This window comes from Natator depressus, chromosome 8 (genome assembly GCF_965152275.1).
Source record: "Natator depressus isolate rNatDep1 chromosome 8, rNatDep2.hap1, whole genome shotgun sequence".
Taxonomy (NCBI): Eukaryota; Metazoa; Chordata; order Testudines; family Cheloniidae; genus Natator; species Natator depressus.
The window spans coordinates 95,822,930-95,848,215 of record NC_134241.1 but is presented as its reverse complement, the minus strand read 5'-3'; the positions used below and the strand labels follow the sequence as shown (position 1 = coordinate 95,848,215).

The window sequence follows — 25,286 nt, the reverse complement described above, 5'->3', positions numbered from 1 at the left end:
GGGATTGTTATGTTTTGCAGAGAAAGACAATTACTGTATTTTAAATAGTGAAAAGTACCCTCAGGGGTGAAAACCCTAAGGGCGGGGAGGGATAGCTCAGTGGTTTGAGCATTGGCCTCCTAAACCCAGGATTGAGATTTCAATCCTTGAGGGGGCCATTTAGGGATCTGGGGCAAAAATTGGGGATCGGTCCTGCTTTGAGCAGGGGGTTGGACTAGATGACCTCCTGAGGTCCCTTCCAACCCTGATATTCTATGAAATGTCTCTCTCGGTTATAAGCGATTGGTTTCGTCTGTATGGATAAAAACTGTCAGCATAACAAAAATCACCGCAGTGAAAGCTCCGTACCTTCTCCGTCTGGTCTGCAGAGGGCAGTGGGACGAGAGAAACAAGTTTTAGGAAAGTCTTTGGACTTAATCCTTCCCTGATGTAACCGAAGTGCAGGGGGGATCGGGCCCCTTCTACAGAATCCCAACCGCGAGACAGGGCAGAGCTTCCCGGAGCTGTCCTGGAGGGGGAGCCCGCGGGCTGGCCCGGGCGGGAGGCGGGTGGGATACACTGGCCCGGGCGGGGTGCGAGACCCCCCCCCCGCCACACGCACTGGGGGGCCGCGCTCCGCTCTCCAGGAGACTCTGCGGAGCCGCCTCTGGAGGAGGAGGCGGAGGCCGAGGCCGCTTGCCCGGCAGCATCTGTCGCGGCTCCCCACTGCGCGGCGCGCTCCGGCACCCGCTCCAGCCAACTTTGCCGGTGCGGAGCCGGTGAGGGTTCCCGCCCCGCAGCGCCCGCCGCACCATGAGCTCCGACTGCACCAGCTACCTGAGCGCCGACGGGACGCTGGTGAGCGGCTTCAGCTGCCCGCGGGCGGACGGCGAGGCGAGCGCCCTGTACTGCTGCGGCTTCCAGGACGTCAAGTACTGCTGCGATGACCCCCACAGCTTCTTCCCCTACGAGCACGGCTACATGTGGTGGCTGAGGTGAGAGCGGCTCCCTCAGCCGGCCACGAGGGCGCAGACCGACCCGCCCGGGGCGTTGGGTGACGGGGGGGGCCGGGGGCACAGACCGACCCGCCCGGGGCGTTGGGTGACGGGGGGAGGGCCGGGGGCGCAGACCGACCCGTCCCGGGGCGTTGGGTGACGGGGGGGGCCGGGGGTACAGACCGACCCGCCCGGGGCGTTGGGTGAAGGGGGGGGATCCGCGCGGGGCACAGACCGACCCGTCGGGGGCGTGAACACACGTGTATAATAGCCTGCCCCAGCACTATTAAAATTAGGGGAATTGCTGTCAGGTGGATTGGGGCCTGATCCAGTTAGCCCTGGACTCTTGAGCATGAAGTTCCCATTGACTTCCATGGAATTTCCACATGTGGAAGCTCTGAAGATTCAGCCCTTGATGGGCATTCTAGGAATGAGAGATGTTTGGAAACTAACAAATTTCATCTCAATAGACCCAGTTCTGCAGGGTTTTTGCATCCTCCATTCCAGAGGGACAAATGAGGAGCAGTTGAGGTCAACAGCATCTCTCAAGAGGAGCTCAGCATTGTGTGGGATCAGGCTCCAAATGTTTATACTGTTTCCATTTCAGACAGAACTAAAGGTGAAGTAAACTTTCAGTAAAAGGGAGTAGAAAGTGATACTACGGGGGGCACAATTCTTAAGGCATTGCCAACCCTGTTTCAAATCGGACATATAAAATCTGTACTACAGCTGATGGAAAAAAATTCAGTTGAAACTGTTTTGCAACTAACACTGAGATTTTTGATTGATTTTTTTGTAAAAAGCATCTACTTTTTGTGGAAAACTGAGTTTTGTTTTTTGTTTTTCAAGTTTTTGATTTTGGAAGGACGCTTTTAGTTTTCTGACAAACTGTCAACGTGAGGTACCCATCTCTAATCTTTACCCACTGCTGTAAATTGGCTCATAGGGGACCTTTGTCAATTTTGGCTATCCACTTTCAGATGCCACTAGTAAGATCATAGCAGTTAGAAAAGATGTGTTAGGTTGAGACCATATGTGCTTATGTGAGGCCCCATGTTCACTTTCATTTTGGAACATGCCTGAATCTCTCCCAGCACTGTCTCCTTTCCTCTTTGTTCAACAGTTGGAAATCTGTCTGCAGCTCCTTGAAGTGCAACTTGAACTGTTAAAGTGTTTGAAAATAATACTATGCAGCACACTGAAAAGGAAACTGGGATTGTGTAAACTGCTTTGTGCAAAGGAAGAAATTGTGGAGACACTAAAAATAGTATATTTTGTTATCTTGTGCAGTAAAAGATTAATATCCTTTGTGCAGTAAAAAACCAGAGGGAAAAATTATCTGCTTGCACAACTGTATTGAAGTCAATGGAATTACACCAGCAGGGAATTTGATCCTGAAGTCAATAGAATTACAAGAGTAGGGGATTTGACTGTGAAGTCAGTGGAATCACAACAGCAGGGAATTTGGCCATAAGTCTTGAGGATGTCCTTATTTGTTCCTCTGTGGTGCTAGGCACTCTGTCACAGCTACCAATTCCAGCTAAGAAGGTTTGGTCTGGACTCCATTGTGATTGTTAGAAACTTTTCTCAATCAGCCATAGAATCAATATAAAACAAAATTAGTCTTTTCCTCCCCACCCTCCCAAGAATGAATGTATCACCTTGAAGCACTTGTCAGAAGCTGGTGTGCAAAGAGACTGAATCCACGAGAACAAAATATTTCAGCAAGTTGACTCCTCCTTAGGTGACATTTTTACTAGTGCTTACCTCCAGATTGTTAGGTGGTGGATACTCATGTTGAAAGATGAATCATTGCAACCAGAGGGACTAGTTCTAGAGCCAAGATGTATATGCAGTCACTTGGTAAAACTCTAGTGGGGGTCTGGGGGAGGAGGGAGAGTGCCACCAGTAATGTCATGATCCATTTTTCTGGGAAAACCACAGTTCATTCTGCAAAATGGATCAGATGTTCTAGGCTTTTACTATACTAAACATACAAGTAAAATTCATCAGAAAAATAATGTACAATTTTAATTAACAATGGGAATATTTAATTGACTCACTCTCTACGTTTGCAATCATGCCTCCTTGTGTTGTGTTTCTATTAGCCTTCAGAGACTGAGCAGGTTAGCTTAGGTGGGAGACCTCTGAGGGTCACTGTCACCTAGGTCTTCAGAACATGATGTTTGTGATTGTGTCTTCTTCCACTTCAGTTCATTAGGAAGCTAGTGTCCCAACATAGTGCTGTGGTGATGTTTTTCCAGGTGAGATGTAATATTAAGGTTCTCCTTCCTAATACAGTCTCCACAGAGCCCCGTGTAGGAGTCACCTGGCCTAACCTAGCCACACCACATGGCTACAGAACCTATTTGAGCAATAGAAGGCAGTTAGGAACAGTGAGCAATTCACTTGAGCCCAATATTCTAAAGACTGAGGGTCTAAATATCCCTTTCCCTCTAACGATCCATCAGCTCTTCTATCCAGCTGCAGTGGTCCTGGAACCAATGTTTCCATTTCCATGCCATGTGTACTATTCAGAGCTAGGTATAAATAGTTATTTTACAGCACTAGACTTAGTGTAGATTAAACTGAGTTGTAGGGTTTTATTTTGTTAGCTATTTTTAGACTGTTTTGGTTGCGGTAGGCCTTGCCCAGGATAAGAGACTTCTAAGAAACAGGGTTCTTATTCTTATAACAGGGTTCCCCTTATTCCCACAATGTTCTCCTTTGGGGAGTAAGGGAGGTGAGTGGGTTTTGGAATGGACATAAGCAACACATCTCAAAGATCAATTGTTACAAAAGGTAGGTGACCATTCTTCTTCTTCGAGTGATTGCTCATGTCAGTTCCAAGTAGGTGGCTCCCAAGCAGTCACCCAGAGGACGGGTCAGAGTTCACTGAGTTGCAGACTGTAGCACAGCTCTGCCAAAAGCAGCAGCATCTCTAGCCTGCTGAGTGATGGCATAGTGCGATGTAAACGTGTGAGTAGACTACCACGTCGCAGCCCTGCAGATGAAGCTTGCGCTCTCGTGGAGTGAGCTGTCAACGGTGGGGCTGGCAGCTTTGCTAGGTTGTAGCACGTGTGATACAAGCCGTGATCCATGAAGAGATCCTTTGAGATGACACCGGTAGCTCTCTCATCCATTCTGCAGTTGTAACAAAGAGCTGGGTCGACTTCCTAAATGGTTTCATCCACTCACTATAAAACGTTAACGCGTGTCTGACATCCAGGGAACAGAGCATATGTTCTCAGTTAGTGGCATGTGGTTTAGGGAAGAACACTGGCAGAAAAATGTCCTGATACGCATGAAATTGCAAGACCACCTTTGGGAGGAAAGCTGGATGTGGCCGCAACTGCACCTTGTCCTTGTAAACCACAATATAAGGGGGCTCGGACGTCAGGGCCTTGAGCTCAGATACCCTCCTAACTGAAGTTATAGCCACAAGGAATGCCACCTTGCAAGAGAGGTAGAGGAGAGAACATGTCACCAGGGTCTTGAAGAGAGTCTCGAGAGCACCAGATTGAGATCCCATGGGGGAATTGGCTGTCGCACTTGAGGATACAGTCTGTCTAGCCCCTTGAGGAAGCAGCCAACCACAGGGTTAAGCAAATGCTGAGCCGGGATGGAAAGCCAAAATCACAGCCAGGTTCACTTTTATTTACAATACTGCCAGCCCCTGCTGCTTTATATGAAATAAATAGTCCAAGATGAAAGGAATCAAGGACTGCAATGGAGGAGTGCCCTTCTGAATAAACCAAATTGAAAATCTCTTCCACTTAGCCAGATAAGTTGTGCGAGTAGAAGGTTTTCTGTTGCCAAACCTCCCTGACTGAGTCTGTTCATGTAAGTTCTAATGGGTTCAGCCATGGAGCTTCCATGCTCTGAGGTGGAGAGACTCCAGGTTGGGGTAGCCATTGTACGGGTGGCCGAATCTGCCAAGTTGAAGGCGGCCTGTAGCGAGGTCCTTGTGACCACCTTGCCTTCCTTCAAGACTGCACCAACTCAGAGTGGGAATCCGCGGGAAGCAATCCCTGGAACATGGCCAAGTTATTCCAGGAGTTGTAGCAGTAATGGCGGAGGACTGCCTGCTGGTTCACTATGTGAAGCTGGAGACCCCCAGTGGAGTACATCTTCCGACCGAAGAGGTCCAGCTGGTTAGCTTCTTTGGATTTGGGGGTAGGCCCCGACTGTCTCTGCTGCTCCTTGTGGTTAGCTGCGGGTGGGGAAAGAGATGCTTGTACCCTTTGGACAACAGAAAGTATTTGCGTTCCACCCTCTTAGCTGGGCGGGGGATAGAGACGGGTGTGTGCCACAACACCTTAGTTGTGTTTTGGATAGTCTTGATGAGGGGCAACGCTACCCTCAAAGGTCCTTCAGGGAGAAGAATGTCCACCATCGGATTGGTCTCCTCAGAGACCTCCTCCGCCTGCATATTTAGGTTCTGGGCCACCCTCCTAAGTAGGTCCTGCTGCGCCCTGGAGTACATGGCAGGAAGCGTAGTAGAGGTACCCACCACTGCCTCATCTAGGGAGGATGAGGACAACGCCCTTGGGGGCACTGGGTGGTCTTGACCTCCGCCTTGCAGGGGTCCCCCTGTGTGGCGATCCCTTGAGCAGTGCAGAGGATAGCGGTAGTGCTCAGTGCCGCAGCAGTATCGGTACTGGTGCCCATGCTGAGCCCACCTCGGTGCTGGCGCTGACCTGGGTGTCCGTGTCTTGCCCACGGGGAGGCTCCCGAGTTACTGAGATGGCCGAAGGAGGGATCTGAACCTCCGAGGCCACTGACAGGGATCTGGAGCCTGGGCCCTGTTGGTGGTAGGCCCACGGTGTCCAGAAGGGCCACGGGGCCGGCCCCTGCCACTGTGGGGGCCAGGACATCAGAGGCACTGGCTGCCCTACGTCCTGCCTGGGGCGGTGCCGGGAGTGGTGCCAGCTATGCCTGGACACATAGGAGTCCGTCTCCAACTCTGAAGAATAGTCCAGTCCCGATGACCAGGGTGGTGCAGACCGAGACGGTGCTGGGGAACATTGCCGTGGCGAGGGAGATCGGTGCCGCATTTTTTTAGGCTTGCCCCTGGATGGCATGGTACCTCTCTGTAGAGCCAGTGCTGGAGCGGGAGACTATGCTGTCATAGCAATCAAGTCCCTGGCTGCTGTAAATGTCTGCTGTGGACAGAAGGCCTATGTCTTCCTCCAGGTCCTTCTGTACCAGGGAGTCTACCAGGACCAGACTTTACAGACCTCCCTGTGAGGCTGGAGTCAGCGGTGCCAGTATAGACTGGGCTGAAGCTGGGTGTTCCAACGCAGGAAGCACCCCACTGGTGCCTGCTTGCTCCACTAATTTAGTGTGGGAGCACCTCCTGTCCACTCTCTTCTTTTTGTGCGGCACCGGTGAATGAGAGCGGTGCCTTGCACTGGCACCGGAGGCTGTCTTTGGCGCCGGAGAATGGTGATGCCAAGATTCCTTAACTGAATCCTTTCTTGGTGCCGAAGCCTCCTGCATCGAGGGAGGTGCTCTGCGCACTGAAGTGCCGGGCGCAGGGTCAGGCGCTGCCTGGGCCGGCTGGGGACAAAGGGCCAACTCCATCAAAAGGAGCTTCAGTCGAAAGTCCTGCTCCTTTTTAGTTCTGGGTTTGAAGCCCCTGCAGATCTTGCACCTGTTGGATTGGCGTGCCTCTCCTAAGCACTTCAGATGGGAGCCGTGTGGATCTCCCTTCGGCATAGGTTTCAGGCAGGACCACACGGCTTGAAACCCTGAGACAGAGGCATGCCCCGGTCCCTGGGTGGGAGCAAAAGATAGTGGAGGGGGGGGAACCCCCAACTAAAACCTAACTACAACTTTTTAAAATTACTTACCAAAAAAAATGGATAACAGTCCACTAGGGAATCCCTTGCTAAACACAAGAGAGAGAAAGCTGCTCCAGCGACTGTCACTGGCGGTAGGAAAGAACTGAAGAGGTGGCAGGTCAGCAGGGACCTATATACACTGCTATGAGGGTGCCACTCCAGGGGGTTCCACAGCCGACCCAACAACTACTGCCAGGGGAAAAACCTTCCGATGACTGTGCACGTGGCACGCACAAACCTACTTGAAATTATGTTAGCAATCACTCGAAGAAGAAAGCATATCTCTTTCAGTGTTCTGGTCACAGGCTGTACAAAGGGCTATATAATTACTATGGAATTTCTGTGTATTGTAGTGTGTCCTTAGAGCAGAGTTTAACTGCCCATGTCCATCATGTAAAACATCATGGAAAAAGATTTTAAAATGGATAAATGGAGTTATTAAAAATATCTCTAAGCAGATGTATTTGTGAACATTTATTAATTGGCTCTATCTCCAAGAAATTTTAATTACTTATGTGGAAATTGCGAGAGAGATCATTCCTTAAGTCACAAGTCAAATGGCAGCTCACAATCACTGGGACACTGGAAACTCTACAGCTTCCCAACACTATGATAATGGTTTATAGTACATGCTATAGTTTGTAGTATAGCTCTATCCCAAAAGAGTTAAAAATGTCTAGCCACGGAGAACAGTTCGACTTGTTTGTCTTTGTTCCAGAGCAGAATCTGTATCACATTCATGATCAACCACTTTTAAAACAACTAACTTTTAAACTAATCTCTCAAATGTTTCTTCTAGTTCTGGAGCACTTTTAAAACAGTTGGGATCATCACCATCCTTTAAATATTGTGTGGCTACTATAACTTAGAAATTATATAACGTTTCAAGGGCCTGATTCTCTACTGCTTTAGCCCTGGTGCAGTCACAGTTGTGATGAGAGTGGGTGCAAATGCTACTGTTCTGATTTGGTAAAATTTTGTCCCACATGACACTCACTCTGCACTCATGTGAATGACTACACCAGGGCTAAAGCAGTGGAGAATCACGCCTTACATCTTCAAAACAATGCACAGTAATCAAATAATGAATCAAAATCCTTCTAGAAGGACCACCTCTAAAAGATGACTCTGCTTTGACTGTTCATTGCTGTTCTGCTTGAAAATATAATTCACAGAAATATTGTTTTCATGAGCTTTCTTTGCAACCATGTCTTTAGATGAACCTGGGGAGCGATTGAGACTAAGCTGAGTAAGTTAAATGCATGATGTATCCATATACTGTAGGTAGAAGGTAACTCAGTTCTAATTGTGTTTGCTCTATAATACGTACCATTTTTAATATTCAAAGTTCTTAAAAAATGCTGCATAATGAATCCTCTCAATGCATTTGGGAGGGGGTGACTGGCCCACCAAGGGCACACAGGAAGTTGGGTGTCAGAGCTAGGATTAGAACTCAGAAATTCCTGTCTCCAAGTTCTGTGCTCATTACACTGCTAGTCATGCCTCTCTAATCAATAAGAGTAATCAATAATTCCTAACATGTGCAGGAATTTTTTTTTTTCTGTGGGTCTGGTCCATGGTTAATTAAAGAGTCCTGAACATCCATCATGAGTGTTTGATGCTTTCTCTCACTGATTTTTTTTTCTTCCAGTTATTTTTCTTTGCATTTTTTACCCACTCCTCATCTGTTTCTTTCTATCATTTTGTTACAGTATCTCTGTTTCTGTGGAATTTTGCTTTTGTATTTTTCCAAAGCTCAGTTGCTTTCTCATGGCTTATTCATTATTGAACTCGTTTGCTGTCTTTTCAGCCCTCGTTTTCCTTTATTGAGACCTTGTCCCTTTACCTATTTCTCATTCTCTCCCTGACTTCTTTTCCCACAGATGCTTTCACACTTTATTTATTTTGGCCTTTTATTTCCTCTTTCACATCAGAGCCTGGCTTTTATTACAAAGGATTCTTTGTACGAAGGTCCATGTAGCTGAACCAAGGCTTATGTATCTTTATGGATTTATTGGCTCCAAATCTGAACTGTGGCTGAGGAATGCTCTGTGTAGTTCAGGGGAGAAGTGCAAAGGTGTCTTTATTTAAGCCACCTTTGTGTGCCCTCAGTTCTGGATTGATCTACACCAGTCAAGTACCATTGCACAATTTAGCATGGCCTTAGTCTGCTCTAAATTGTGACAACTCCCTGTGGTGTAACTGTTACAACTGCTAGCTATAGCTATGCTCCTTTTCCGTAACCACTCCCCCTGCACTAGCCAGTGGGAGGGGGTTGGGATAAGAGCAACTACACGGGTTAAATTTATCTTTACTGCAAGATTAACAAAAGCTAGACACTGATGTCTTAAAAAAGAGCCCATATTGACAAGAACATGCAGCCAGTTGCATTCCAGAGCCGCATTCAGAAAGAAGATACATACAGTTTATTTCAAGGTAAAAAATATTTTACCATACCAATTCCACTGCTGCACAGCATATCACTAACATGTTGAGGGCAGAGAAATTCTAGGCAACCCAAATATCCTCCTTTGTGGATTGATCCTCTGATAACCATTTATGCCTGCTTTAAGGCAGCCTTTCATGAAGGGCTCCTTAACAGATACCGGTACTGTTATGCTTGTACTCTGGTTTCCCTTTAAACTTTTATTGTGTGTGGCACCTAATCAAGAGAAAGTAAATGCAAATGACCAATTTCTTTCAAATCAGTGCCTATGAGCTAATGCATGGGTTACCCAGGAGGGGGAGCTGAGATAACAAAACAATTAATAATTTGCCTCTGTCCAGCATCTCAGATCCAGGAACTCCTCAGCAGAGTTTGTATTTTCGGCTCTTTTGGCTGGTGCCTCCACGGGAAGTAAATTAAAGAAATACCAAAGAAGAGAATATTATTTAATAATTTTGCTTATGAAATATATAATTATTAAAAGCTTGGAGGTAATTTACTTTGCATTTTTATGGTGATTTTTTTTCATGAATTACTTGTTTTTGGACATGACCTATCCATGACTTTTACTGTATAAATACCCCTGACTAAAACTTAGCTGCTCCTGGGGCCCCAGGACACCACTGCTGTGGGAGCCCTGTGGCCTATGGCTAGCACCTGCATTGGCTGCAGGGGCTGACTGCCCCCAGCCACCCCTGCTCCAAGGTCCCAGGGGCTGCTGCTCGGGTGCTCTCTGGGGCCAGCCGCCCTGGGACCGCTGCTTGGGTGCTTCCCCCAGGTGAGCTGCCCAAGCAGTGGCCAGTGCTTGGGCACTCCCCGGGGCTGCCCCCGAGACCGCTGCTCAGGCGCTCACTGGGCCACCCAAGCAGTGATTGGTGTGGCTAGCCCTGGAGTTGCCCCTGGGACTGCTGCATGGGTGCTCCCTGGGGCCAGCCATCCGAGAAGTGGCTGGTGCGCCTGGCCCCGGGGCTGTCCCCAGGACCACTCCTTGGGCACTCCTCCGGGGCTGCCCCTAGGACCACTACTCAGATGCTTCTCAGGGCTAGCCACCCTGGGACTGCCTGAGCAGCAGCCAGTGCGGCTGGCCCCGGGCTACTCCAACTGTAGCTGGTGCGGCAGGCTGTGGGGTGCCTGAGCAGCGCCTGGTGAAGCTGTCCACAGGGCGCCCAAACAGCTGGCCCCGGGATCAGCCTCAGCAGCCATTGCAGCTGTGAACGTCACAGAATCCATGACTTTCTGCGACCTCCATGACCAAATCTCAGCCTTAGGGCTTGTCTACACTTACATTTTATAGTGCTCTAACTTGCTGGCTCAGGGGATGTGAAAAATCACACCCCTGCGCGCAGCAATTCTGAGCAGTTTAAAGCGCTAGTGTGGACAGGCTCAGAGCACTGGGAGAGCTCGTGGAGGTGGATTACCAGGAGCGCTGGGAGAGCTCTCTCTCACAGCGTTCATGCGTGACCCCGCTTGTACTTCAAAGCGCGCTTCTGCGCCAGCACTTTGTAGTTTCCAGTGTAGCCATGCCCTTAGTGATAAGTGGGGGCTAGGACATGGCAGTCTTTCAGATGTAGCGCGCTTCCTTGGTGTCATGCTGTTCTGTACCCTTTTACTTGTGATGAGAAATGCTCAACGCTCCTCCTGCTGCAGTAATCCTCCTTAACTTTTCCATTTTTACCCTGAATGGTGGTTTGCACATGCCATGTAATGGTAGCACAGATGTACTGTATAAAGAAATGCCTCTTGAGATGATTAAATGATGGGTGTCACGGTAAGTTGCAGCTGAAGAGGTAGTAGCTGGATGCATGAATAAGGAAGAGAGCATGTTAGTCTGTATAATCCTGATCTTTCCTGAACATGCATAGGCCTCCTTAATATTTGGATAGGAGACTGTGGACAACCTTTCTTTTTTGTGCTCCAGTCTCCGGGTTATTGTATTCAGGCCTTCAGCTTGTAGAGCTAGTATTAACTGAAAAGAATTAATACTGCTTTTCCTTCTTAAAAGCCTTCAGATTCAGTTTCATGCTGGATTGGACACAGTCATAAGGATAATTGTTCATTTGATGGATGCTCATCTGGATCCCTTCCAGTACATTCCTTGTGCTTTGTCTATTCTGGTTATAAGTGCCTGAATTGAAATCTCAGAAATGAGATCAGAACCCACCTGGCGAGGTACAGGCAGGGGGCTTAGGGCAGGGAGTTGGGGGGGCCGGGTGCAGGAGCGGTTTGGGCTCCGGCCTGGCGCCACTTACCTAAAGCTGCTCCAGGGTGGCAGCAGCAGGCGCCAGGGCAGGCTGCCTGCCCTGGCCCCATGCCGCGCTGCTCCAGAAAGCAGCCCGAGTCACGTCCCTGCGCGGCCCCCGGGGGAGGGGGGACACAGGGCTCTGCGCGCTGCCATTGCCACGCCTCCAGGTACCTCCCCCGAAGCTCCCATTGGCCATGGTTCCCCGCTCCCGGCCAATGGGAGCTGCGGGGGGTGGAGTCTGGACGCAAGGGCAACGCACAGAGCCCTCTGCCCCTCCCACCCCCCCTGGGTCCCAGGGACGTGGTGTCGGCCGCTTCTGAGAGTGGCGTGGGGCCTGTGGCACTACGGGGGGCATTCCCGCAGGATGGATCCAAAGTCCTGACGGGCCGGATCTGGCCCACAGGCCATAGTATGCCCACCCCTGAGATAGCCTCTGCTGCAGTAAATTAATATTATGATATAATGTATGTCTTGGTTCATTTCCCATCTCCTGAATATGTTCCCTTTTTTTAATGCCTTTATTACTATGTGCAAGTGAATTAATATTCAGTTTTACACTGCTCCTTTGCAGCAGTGGCTACTGACAAAGGGCTTAGAAGCAGCAAATTGGTCTGCCTTCAAAACTTGTTACTCTGAGTGCATGTCTTCACTAGCAACGTTAAAATTCTGCCGCGGCAGCGCTTTAAAGTGGCTGTGTAGTCGCAGCACCAGACCTCTCCCAGCGCTATAAAAAAACCACCTCCACCAGGGGAACAGCTACCAGTGCTGGGAGCACAGCTCCCAGTGCTGGTGCATTGTCTACACAGCTACTTTACAGTGCTGAAACTTGCAGGGCTCAGAGGAGTGTTTTTTCATACCCCTGAGCGAGAAAGTTGCAGCGCTGTCAATTGCCAGTGTAGACAAGCCGTAAGACAGAGGCATAACGGGGGTCATGGAGTTCCACTCTCCCTTGCAAAGCTACTAGCAAAAAAGAGTGGTGCTGTTTGAATCATTAAATAAACTCCATTAGCCCTTTTTACACACATTTCAGAACCAAAAGGAGAGAAGCCTGTGACAAATATGTATCCGCTACATCAAACATGTTCCTATTAGGTTTTAAAATAAGTGTATTTTCTTGAAGTACAAAAATTAACCTTCAATCTAAAATATTTAATACCCTTTATGTTCCTTCAGAGAAGAGAGCCAAGAATGAAATATTTCCATGGACTCCTAAGCAGTCTGTTAGCAGGTTGGGAGCCTTTTCTTTTATAGTGCAACATCGGAAGAAATGTTTTTTCCTTTGTCTTTTAAATCAAAGTTCCATGGTAGAAGTGCCAATAAAATCAGGGACGATTGAGATAAAAAATCAGGGACAATTGTGAAGACAAGTAATTCCCCAGTACTTTTTATTGATTTCTTGTTAGTGTGCCTTTGTTGTCTGATTTGATTTTTAAGAAGCCCTGGGTAATTTCTTCCAGCCATTTCACACACGGGAACTGATTGCTGCAGTAAATGATGAGCATTTCCCAGCAAAGAATATACATTTCTTTACATTTTTCTGATGACTTGTTTGGAGGCGGGCTCAGGACTAGAGAGAGAGTTATCTCACTGATACCAGTTTTACATGGGTGTTGCTTCAGTGGAGTTACTCCTGATTTACATCACTGTAAATGAGAGCAGAATCAGGCCCAATAAGTAGCAGGTAACATGATAAAAGCACTCAGCTACTGTAAAATGGCTTAGCTCCACTGAGGAACTTTACACCAGCTAAGGATCTGGCCCTAAATTTATACATATAGTAAAAATGTAAGATTGTTTCCCTGCCCTATTGAATACAGGTAACCTCCAGATCCCATGTTGGGCATTTGTTTGACAGACATCACAGATTAGTGTGTACACTTAATCACTTTGTTTTCTCTCTTCTCAGTGTTGGAGCACTTGTGGGTCTGTCAATAGCAGCGGTGGTCCTGCTTGCTTTTATCATCACAGTGTGTGTTTTCTGTTACTTGTTTATCAGTACGAAGCCACGCAACAAGCTGGATACAGGTTTAAGCTTGCAGACAGCAGGTAAGATCAGCTTTGTGTTGTTGACATCATCTGCAGTGATAAAGGTTTACTCCAGCAAGAATTTTAAAACCCCACTAGGCATCCATCTGGGCACCTAAATATCCTTAAAAATCTGTCCCTAAGTGTATGTGTACACTGCAGTAAAACACCCATAGTTGGCCTGTGTCAGCTGACTTGGGCTTGCGGGGCTCAGGCAGCAGGGTGTTGTAAAATCTCAAACCATTCCTGTTATAACTCCTTAATTAAAGACTACGCAGGATATGCTGAGAGTTTTGTTTTTAACTATCTCTCTGGGTATTTAAAATCCCCATCACAAAAGAACTTCTGTTATGCTGGATTCGCCTTCACCAATTCACTGATGGAGTAAATCTTTATCTCTTCAGGGTAAAGGCTCTTGCAGGGTTCCAGAGCTCATGCTGCAGCCCAAGCCTGAACAGCTATATTGCAGTCTTATAGCTCCAGCTGTTTTTTTTTTTTTATTGCAGTGTACACCTACCATTTGTGATCTGGCCAAGGTCACACAGGAAACCTCTGGTGGAACATCCTTTCTCTCAAGTAACCTGTCTTGTCTTCATAGTTAGGTAGAATCTTTGCAATAATTCCTCTGTGAGAGGGCTGTTTATCTCTGCTGTAAGGTGTGGCCAGGCCACTGCCTCAATTGGGAGCGTAGGTCAGCCCTCTGGCCAAAACCAAAATGGCTTCTCCTTTCTGGGGCCACAAACGCCCAAAACAAATTCCAATCTAGAACTTTACACTAAACACTCTCCTGCAGGAACTTTTAGTTTGCTGGAGTAAAGGAAATTCAGTTACAGTCCATGTTATTTTTTTAAACTTTACACTGTCATTGTGTATATAAGTAATAACCCTTCAAAATTCAGGACGGGGGAATCAGTGGAATCTCTGTATGAGAGGGGTGAATGGATACTGTTGCAGCTGTGGAAGAAAACGGTAGTTTAAGCTATGAGAGGTGGGCAAGGGAGGAGGGGCTCCAGGCAGACAGGGGAGCAGGAGAGGAATATGGTGGAGCATAGCTGCTGCATCATTTCATAGGAAGGTGCAGCATAGTCTCCCCTCCATGGCTAGTTGGTGGGGAAAGGGATCAACAAATCTACCCTGTCCCTTTTGAAATTACTGGCATCCCTGTGGTCGATAGTGGTGAGCAATCCCTGGGCTCCAGGACTGCAGTTCTGGCTGCTTCTGCTCAGTGGTAAAAGAATAGTTAAAGGCTCCTTTTACTCTCCCTGCATATCACCCTGCACATGGCCCACCAGTCTGACAGCATTCTAACAGTTCAACTATATGTATTCACCATGTAATGTATATTAGCTTGGACAGTTCTCTAGGTCAGGCTATCCCACTCCATTGCAAAGTGGTGATAATAAATTACATTTTATGATGGGCACTAACACTGTCCTTTAAATCTGAGCCTCTATTTAAGCTTCCTGTGATGTATTCAAACTCAGATTACAGGGATCTCTGGGATAGAATTTGGAGACAATTACAGACTTATAAATTACTAGTAAGGGCTTGAAAAGAATAATTTTTAATACAACAATTAGTTATTTGTTCTTACAAAATTAGGAGATTGGACTAAATAAGCAAGGTTTTATAATTTCATTTTACAAGGAAAAGCTTAGCCTGAAAAACAGCGCATTGACTTCTTTGTCTTCTATTACTAAGATCCCTAATTGTTCAGATATGCCGATCATTTGTCTGTAGCTGGTCAGGAATTTTTTGAATTCTTTTTTTTTTTCCCCCTGGAATGTCAATTTGTGAAAATGGGAAAGGGTACTTTTTGAGGAATTTCTTGGTTTTAAAAATGTTCTGATATTTTTTAAATGAAAAATATTGTTTTTTCACTTTGAAACAACTTTTCATTTAGAAATGTAGGCTAATTGTCATTAAAAAATTTGAAAATGTCAAAATTAAATGTTTTGGTTGACCTGAACCAAAACGTATTTCTGATTGTCAGTTTGCAAAAAATTTCAAGGTTTGGACTTTTTAATTAATTAATTTATTTATTGGTCCTGATTAAAGACAGGAAATTTTTCCAAAATCTCAGAATTTTTCCAAGGACAAGAAAGCAGTTTCCTTCCCAGCTTCACCTGTCTCTCCTGTACTCTAAATGCTCCTCTGTATGGGCTCAGGCTACATGGAGGAAGAAGCTGCCTAGTTTGAATGCAGAGGGCCATAGGTGCTGGAACTAGGGGTGCTGCGGATGCTGCCGCACCCCCTGGCTTGAAGTGGTTTCCATCATATACAGGGTTTACAGTTTGGTTCTATGGCTCTCAGCACCCCCACTATAAAAAATTTTCAACACTCCTGCAGAGGGCACAAGAGCCAGACGTGGGAGAGGTGGGGACGAAGGGAGAAGATTGGGACAAGGAATTTGCAAGGGAGGGAGAGGATTGGGACTGGAGGCTTGCAAGGGAAGGAAAGGGGAACTAGGACTGGGAGTTGGGCTCTGGGAGAAATTAGGAAATGGGGAGGAAAACATAGTAGGGGGACTCAGAACTAGTAAATTTGGGTGGGGGGAAAACCTGAGATTGGACAAGGGCCCAGAATGGGGGAGTCTGGGAAAGGCTGGGCAAGGAGAGTAGGACTAAGAATCAGTGGGGTAGGGAGAAGGAGATGATGTGGGAGGGGAGACATATTTGACAAGGGGCCAGGTGCAGGAGGGAGAATAAGGACTGGCTAGGCAAAGACTCTGGAGGAGCACTGAGAATGGATGAAGAGCCTGGGGAGGGAGTTTGGGCGAGGAAGTCAATATGGGTGGGGTGAGAGCAATTGGTGACCACAGTGGTAGGGAACTGGACTGGCTAGGCAACGAATCTGAGAAAAAGGGAATTGTGTGGGGTGGGGATTGAAAAAGTCTGGGTAAAGAGACTGGAACTGGAGATAAGGGAAGACGAGATGGGGGAGTCTGGAGAAGTGAGACTATGACTTCCTGGGCAAGGAGACTGGGATGAGAAGCGTGAGGAATTGGGACTGGGTAGGCAAGGAGAATGGGACTGGGGTGAAGAGATGGGACATGACAGAAAGGGTCACAGTTGGTGGGAACAGTCATAAGAATCTGTGCCCACCAGAGCACAATCCCCTCCTGAGCAGGGACTGGAACCCAAGATTCCTGAGTCTCACCATTTTTCTGTTGTCAGCAAATATTTGTGAAACTTGCTGGCAAAGTGTGTGTCTCATCCCCTCTAGTCCACAGAAGATGACAACCTACTACTGATATGAGTTACTCAATTAGCTTAAGTGGCAGAGGTCTGTGCAGTACATCTAAAGGTTCCAATCCTGCTGATGATCCATCTGGGTGTTACTAAGATGCCTCATGTTGAAATTTCTGTTTTTCAGTTTGTTTTTTGTAAAACCCTAGGAACCTACACACACAAAACTACTTTACAAGAATATTATTACGATTACAAAGGCAAGCAATCAAAAATTAGGAAATGCCAGAGTTAGATTGGCTGTGCAATCAGTAAAATACCTAACTGCCGTTTGTGCCTTGAAAATCTCCCCTTTAATCTGTCTGCAAAATGACGGTCATATTTCCCTATGTTACAGAATGGTTGTGAGACTTCTATTGCAGAGTGCTTTGTGGTCATTGAGTGGAAGGTGCTATAGTAGTGAAAAATGTTATTGTAATGTTATCCAGTGTTTTTCCAATCCATTTTAAATGTCAAACATAGGGGAGTTTCTGCTACAGGTATTTCCATTAGGAAACTGTTTTGCTGTTTAAAAGATCTCATTATCAGCAAAGCTTTCATTGTAATCTAGGCTATAGTTTCCTTTGTTGAATTTCACCCCATGACTCCTAGTTATGCCATCCTAATAACTCTTCTTTATCCTCTCCATTTTCTGCTATATGCTGGAGGGTTTATGAGACAGAAACAACAGAGGAATAGAGAGACTTGGGTGTATTAGTCAATCTCAGGATGACTGTGAGCAACCAATGTGGTGAGGCTGTGGAGAAAAAAGGCAAATGCAATCTAAGGCCTTGTCTACCCTGCCACTTTACAGAGTTGCAACTTTCTCACTCAGGGGTGTGAAAAAACACCCCCCTGAGTGCTGTAAGTTTCAGTGCTGTAAAGTAGCAGTGTAGACAGTGGACCAGCGCTGGGAGCTACTCCCCTTGTGGAGGTGGTTTTTTTTATAGCCTTGGGAGAGCTCTCTCCCGGCGCTGGTGCTGCGACTACACAGCCACGTTAAAGCTCTGCCGTGGAAGCACTTTAATGTTGCTAGTGAAGACATGCCCTAAGCATGTATCTGGTGAGGTATTTCCAGTAGAGATATGGAAGAATTAATTACATTACAAGACACTGGTAAGACCTCATTTGGAATACTGTGCACTATTCTGGTCATTCGTGTCAAAGAAAGTTTTACTCAGTCTGGAGCAAGTGCAGAGAAGGGCAATGAGGATGATCAGAGAAAGGAGGACCAATCTTACAAGAGAAGATTAAGAGTTTGGCTTGTTTAGCATAGCAAAATGAAGACTGAAAAGGAATATTATTTCTCTCTATAAATACATCAGGAGGATAAACACCAGGGAAGGAGAAGAGCTATTTAAGACAAAGGACAACGTTGGCACAAGAACAAATGAGTATAAATTGGCCATGGATAAATTTAGGCTGGAAATTAGAAGGGGGTTTCTATTTAGAAGAGTGAGACTCTGGAACTGCCTCCCAATAGGAATAGTGGGAGCAAGAACCCTAACTGGTTTCAGGATGGAGTTTGAGAAATTAATGAATGGGATTATATGACAGGGGTGCCTGAGGTAGCAGGGGACTGGACTTGATGACCCAGGATGCCTCTTCCGGTCCTATGTTCCCATCCTGATGATTATCTTTTTCTAACGTGTCCCTCAGTTATCACATCATAGGGTGTATTTACACTGCAATGTTAGCCCAGTATTAGTAGAACTTGAGTTAGCAGACAGTGGGTTTGTTAACCTAGGGTTTGAGCATCTATACTTATTTGTAACTTTAGGTTAGGAATTGTTGAACCCTGGGTCCCACACTGAGGCTCCAGTGTCTACACTGCATTGTGCAGGCCCAAGTCCAATCACCCATACCCCAGACTTCCTTGCACCCTCCCAAAATGTGGCCTCTCTAACCCTTTGTTCATGGTGCAGTGTGGGAAAACTTGACTGTCCACCAAACTAGACTGTCTAGAGGACAAAGAAAGTCACCCCATGGCATTCTTTTGGCAGACTCACAGAGAATGAATCTAGTGGGGTTGTATCTACACTGCAAAGCAATATGGCTTGAACCCTGGGTCCCACCTTGACTCAAAGGGTCAGACCCTCACCCCTGTGGGGTGCTGGGACCCTGGGTCCAAGCCTGGGTTGGGATGATTTGTGTGTAAATAGAAGGGGGCTTAGGCTTGAGCCTGAGTTTGAACCGTGGGTTTACACTGCACTATAGACATACCCATAGAGATCAGAGACCAAAAAAAGGGCTCTGCTATCAGGTCATCTAGTCCAGAGGCTCTCAACCTTTCCAGACTTCTGGACCCCTTTCAGGAGTCTGATTTGTCTTGTGGACCCCCAAGTTTCACCTCACTTAAAAACTACTTGCTTACACCATCAGACATAAAAATATGAAAGTGTCACAGCACACTGTTACTGAAAAACTGCTTACTTCTCATTTTTGCCATATAATTATAAAATAAATCAATTGGAATATAAATATTGTACTTGCATTTCAGTGTATAGTATATAGAGCAGTATAAACAAGTCATTGTATGAAATGTTAGTTTCTACTGACTTCACTAGTGCTTTTTCTGTAGTCTTATAAAACTAGCTAATATCTAGATGAGTTGATGTACCCCCAGAAGACCTCTGCATACCCCCAGGGGTACACATCTCCCTGGTTGAGAACCACAGATCTAATCCATGCCATCCCCTCAGCTAGTGAAAGATGGTTCCCAGTAGTGTGTTTTGTAATGCTTTGGGCAAGCTATACATAGTTATTTATTTAACTGAGAGAAGCATATTGCTGTTTGTTTTACTGAAATGTTTTTGTTTTTCAGGCAGTGAGACTAGAAGGTGTTCTTTGTGAAAAATAGAGAGGCACTGGACCGGATTCTGCCCGTGCTGCAATTCATAGGTACAGTGAGAATGTTATTCACCTTTCCCCACCCTCCATGCCCTCAGTTCTCTAAGCAATGTGATGGGCAGTCATTTTTCAAAATGCTATAAATTCCTAGGTTGATTTTTAGGATGTTGAAACATGCTAATGGCAGAGAGTGGATGACTTACACACTAATGACCCCTAATCAATGGGTCTGCTTGATTCACCCAGAAATGCTCCTTCATAGTAATAGTCTGAGAGTGAGCGAGCATTCCCCTCAGACTGTAAAAAGAAAAGGAGTACCTGTGGCACCTTAGAGACTAACCAATTTATTTGAGCATAAGCTTTCGTGAGCTACAGCTCACTTCATCGGATGCATACTGTGGAAAGTGTAGAAGATCTTTTATACACACATAGCATGAAAAAATACCTCCCCCCACCCCACTCTCCTGCTGGCAATAGCTTATCTAAAGTGATCATTTTTTCATGCTTTGTGTGCATAAAAGATCTTCTACACTTTCCACAGTATGCATCCGATGAAGTGAGCTGTAGCTCATGAAAGCTCATGCTCAAATAAATTGGTTAGTCTCTAAGGTGCCACAAGTACTCCTTTTCTTTTTGCGAATACAGACTAACACGGCTGTTACTCTGAAACCTCATACTGTAGTTACATTAGTGGCCAAGTGGCTCCATGGCTCACTTATGAGGCAGCCAGTGTGACCTCTTTTGGGAAAAGATTCTTTGGTGATGAACAGGTAAGAAGGCATTTGTGTAAGAAAAATAGGGACTTAAATATCAGATAAGTAGTTCAGTATTATTCTGTTTTCTGAATATACAGTCTGTACTGTTGCTATGCCAAATCGCAAAGAGAAATGGAAGGGAATCTCACAAAAACCCAGGTTTCTCATTCTGACTTCACTGCATGCTGGACTTGTTGTAAAAGGTCAAGTTGCCTGCCTCACAGACCAAGCTAGGAAGCATTCAAAATGTAATGACTATGCTTCAGCCTTGAGAAGGAATTTATAAATAATTTGCAGGCCATTAGGTGAAATGAAACAAAATACTACTTTTTACCTGGGGTGAAAGCTCGTGGCTAAGCATCTATAGAGTGCGTGCAAGGCCATGGACCAACAGTGTCTGTCAAAGGGAAGAGGGAACCTTTATGGCTCAGCAGCTGTTCTTGGAACAACAAGGCTATGTAATAAACACACATACAAGCAGTGAGAAATCCGTGCCTGATGTTACTTTGACATCCCATTTAGCAAACTGAACCAAATGGTATCTCTGTGCATTTCCCTTCATCAGCAGCACGAAAGAGGTTGGCTTGCGTTGTTTTGCTACTTGTTTTTTTATTGAAATATTTATTATGACAAAACTCATTTTGAAATACAGCATTGTACAAAGGAAAAAGATCATTGCTTCCTATTGTTGCAAATTAGATGGTTTATGGGAGAATAATGCCATGGTAAGATGGAAAAAGGCACCTGAAAATAGAAAGTCGCCCATAAATAAAGAAGTCATTTGTTTTGTCTTATTCTTTCCATTACACTGTGGGTTCTAAGACTAAAAGTGCCTGCAGCCCATGTGGCTTTAAGAAAGATCCTCAGGTAAAAGTTTACTTTGAGTTCAATGATTTATTCTGAGGCCATGAGACCTAGTGAACAGATTATGAGCTAGGACCCCATGAGTTTGAATATGGCTCTCATATCAATGTGGCCTCGAGTAAGTCATGCTCTCTGCCTCAGTTTCACCATTTCTGACATAGGGATGATAACAAGAAAAGGAGGACTTGTGGCACCTAAGAGACTAACATTTATTTGAGCATAAACTTTCGTGAGCTACAGCTCATTTCATCGGATGCTAACTCCCTACCTCCCAAGGGTGTTGTGAAGAGTAACATTTGTGCAGTGCTCTGAAATGTAGCATGTTAAGTGGTGGTGCTTATTGAGAGGGAGGGAAGAGAAGAATCATGTGGATAAGACAAGGGAAAAGGGAAAAGACACCTAATTAGGGAAGGGGGACTTCAGTGAGTTTGGCGTTCCAGTTCAATTTTGATAAAGATCCAAAGGTTCACAGATTAACTGAGCCTCTTGAGTCTATAAAACTGGGCTGGAAATACCATGAGAATTAGCTTTCGTATGAGTCGTCTTGTGGGATTTCTGTTTGGACTGGAAATAGAAAGAGCCTCTCAGTGTTTAAGCAAATTTGCTTCTAGCACTGTCAGGAATTAAGGAAAAAAAGGAGGTGTCTGCCATGAAAGTGAAAAATAATGTGGTGATGTGGGAAAGTTATCTGAACTTTTCTGAACCTCAGCAAATATTTGGTTGAAGTTTTGGGGGGAAAGTTGGAGTCCAGATTGGTTTCTCCCATCCCTGCTTTAAATATTTTCAATTTGTTTAGTTGCTGGATTAAAAAAATGTCATTTATTTTACAATAGGCCAGTATGTTTTGATCTCACCAGCTATTACTGGGAGCTAACCCAGAGTGGCAGGAATTATCCCGCCAAAGCCTATAAATCACCCCAGATCTGTCAAAAATTCCATCCAACGCTCCAAACCTTCACTTGCCGAAGAAAGCTACACAGAAGATGGTGGATTTTGCTTAATGTGCATACAGTATTTCCTCCACCTAACCCACTGTTTCTAAAATAGTAGTAGAGCACACCCCTTCCCCCCAGTGAACTGATTCTGGTTCCAAGAACAAGCTTGGGAAAGGCGTCTCAACCCACTCACACTGGCAAGTGTTTAGATTACATTAGTGCAACATGTGGTCACATTCAAAATATAACTCAATTAGGTATACTGTAGACTGTGCACCTACTTTATTACTCCAAGAGGCCTGTGGGAAATATCCTCACCCCAGCTAAGTAAGATTAAAACTCCGCAATGTGACCAAAACTTTGCCTCTGGGGACTGAATTTTTCTCTTGATTTTTAGCCACGCCGTGCCATGCTGACCACTGTGGAGGAGCTAACCTTTAACATCCTGTGATGTTATACATACATACACTGCATAGGCATGGATTTCTTTGTATCTATTTGGCAAGCAGAGAATGACTGAAATATTATATAAACTAGCAAAATATCAGCATCAGGTGCTGTGTTTATGTGTTGATGAAAAGTGCTGGGTAAACAGCTCTGCAGACCAAAATCCTCGGTGTACCCCGAGAACAGCTACAGCCTGAGAAGCAGTAGTGCAAGCTTCCTCACATCATCCCACATTAGTCTCTGTCCTGGAAGGACCATCTCTGGGGGCAAGAAGGTACAGTAATTCATTCTTGGTGTCCATTCACTCCTTGGTCACTCTGCCAGGGTTACCCACAGGGGGACCAATACAGATAGTGATTTTGTGACACGGACACACACGTCCACTAGGAACTGGACTGAAACTAGCTGTGAACTTCTCATGTACCATCTCAGCCACTTCCAACCTGGCCCTCATTAGAATCTGTGACTCACAGATGAAGATCTTCATCTCCCATTATAAGTCCCCTGCATGCCCTCTTGTTTTTTCGCTAATGAGAAATTCTGGTGGGGAAGGGATTAGTGGTAGTGGATGGAATCTGTGCGGCATAAAGAATTTGCTGTGCCTTATATTTTATTTTAAAATAGCCAAGGAGTTTGTTATAATCCCATAACTTCTGAAGTGCCATTAGCAGTGTATGTTGCAGTCTCAGAGGGTGCTGAATATAAATGTTAAACTACACAGTCTTTGATGCAGTTATCCTTGGTCATTTCAATCCAAGCATATTTCTAACCTTTATGCAGAGGGCCAGCACAAGACATGGCAACCATTTAGGTTCCACTTAAGCCCTGTTTTGAGTACTTATGTGGATTTAAGTGGTGCATCAGTCTTGTAGGGGCTGTCTGTGCAGAGGTGGATTTCACTCACAATGAGCAAGAACAAATTTTATAAACAAAATCCTGCTGTTCTCTGTGTATATCTAAACGATGGTTGCTGTTTTCCAGGCATGGAACCGTATCCTTCAGAAGGCACCAGCTGAAGCAGTGCATCTGCAGAGCCAAATGGATTCAGGAAATGCTTCTTTAGCCATAAACTGGACTGTGGTATACCAATAAAATAAAAACCAGCAGGATCTTATTAAAGGGGAAAAGGCAAAATGCCACATTTATTGTGAATACAGAAAGAATCATAGTAAGCAGTTAGTTATAGCTATAACATTCCATTCAATTTCATATTTATTCACACATTCATTCATACACACACACACAGGTTCTGCAAGGTTGTTATCATAGATACCAGCCTTAGAGTTGCTCATACCAAGCCACTGGCCAGGTGGCCTGGATGTGAGGAGGGAGCAGGGCCTTGTCAGATGCTCATCTGATGCTCTTGGAAGTTGGTTTGCAGAATCAGACCCCCAAGTTCTCACTTTCTAGAGTCCATTTTTATAGGAATTTCTTCCTATGCCAGTCTATGGGAATTGCTTCATCATGCTGTTGCTGAATCAATCAGCAGATGGCACATTCCTGACGGCTCTGTGCTGCGAGATGTTATCTTGTTCTTTGGTTCTCCTACTCTTGAGGCTGTTGGGTGGATTCCAGTCTGCCCTCCGGGGGTCCTCTGGTTGTTTCCACTTGGCGCCTTCTTCAGCTGATGGACACTGGATTCTTAGGTTGGCACCTCCCTGATCTTTCAGTTATTATCCACACCAAGCATCCATCCACATACATCCTCTATCTCTATTTTAATCACAATTGTTAACAAAGCGAGATGAATACAACAAAAGGGCGGGGAGTCTCTGGGTGCTGTTTCTGTTGTTACAGAGTATTGCTTTGAGTCTCTCTGTGTGAGTAGTTGTTGTTACAAAGAATTGCTTTGAGAACAGACTCTGTCTTAGAATGTACTAACACAATTAGCAGCTTGCAAGTTTCACACATAGAGGGAGAGAAACAGTACCAAAAACCAAGAGACCTCTTAATTAGTAATACCCTGGAATTTAAACTATGGGGAATCAAACTCGTTTGTGATTTTAATACAGAACTTCTCTAATATGATTCAACAACTGTGATAACCAGTCCCCAGACTATGACAGACTTTCCAGAGGTGTTTTATGGCAACTATAACCACCATTAACATCCAGGGCCAACATGAAGCCGGTCCCGGTTATGTGTTTCTTACAACCATTAATGTACAGATGTTGTACTGAGAAGCAATGGTGTATTTTGATTTGCACACTTAACCAAATGATGCTAGACTTCTTGGTGTAAATTCTGCTCTGACTTCCCTCCATGCAACTCCAATGAGTTATCATAGGTGTAGATCAGAGAAGAATTTTGCCCATCATATCGGACAGCTACTTTCTTTCAAGCCTTTTCAGTATACCATCTCAGTGTTGTATTTGTTTGTTGCCTTTATATTGTCTTTACTCCTCTAATACATTCTTCTTTAGCTGAAGGTGATAGTTTGACTTGCAGATGTATCTGAATAGCATATCTTAATAAAAGTTTAGAGTTGTTGTAGGTCTTTAAAATTTCACATTTTTTGCTCACTCGTATTGCCTTGCAAGCTGCACATCTTATTTCCATGAGGGTCCCAGGGGAACAGCAACCATACACAGTGTTATACTAGCATACTTCTAAGTGCTGTAAAGATGCAGAACATATTTCCCTAAGTAGAAAACACCACTGACCAGTTACAATTC

General features: G+C 45.5%; 1 protein-coding gene across 1 annotated transcript; it reads left to right on the top strand.

Annotated features, from left to right (window-relative positions):
- The first annotated feature begins 629 nt into the window (after positions 1-629).
- Positions 630-25,083, top strand: SHISAL2A (shisa like 2A). Its single transcript, XM_074962311.1, has 4 exons — positions 630-974; positions 13,415-13,554; positions 19,585-19,661; positions 23,593-25,083. The coding sequence occupies exons 1-3, from the start codon at positions 793-795 to the stop codon at positions 19,611-19,613; spliced, it is 351 nt and encodes a 116-aa protein (XP_074818412.1). The 5' UTR covers positions 630-792; the 3' UTR covers positions 19,614-19,661; positions 23,593-25,083.
- The last annotated feature ends 203 nt before the right edge of the window (positions 25,084-25,286 follow it).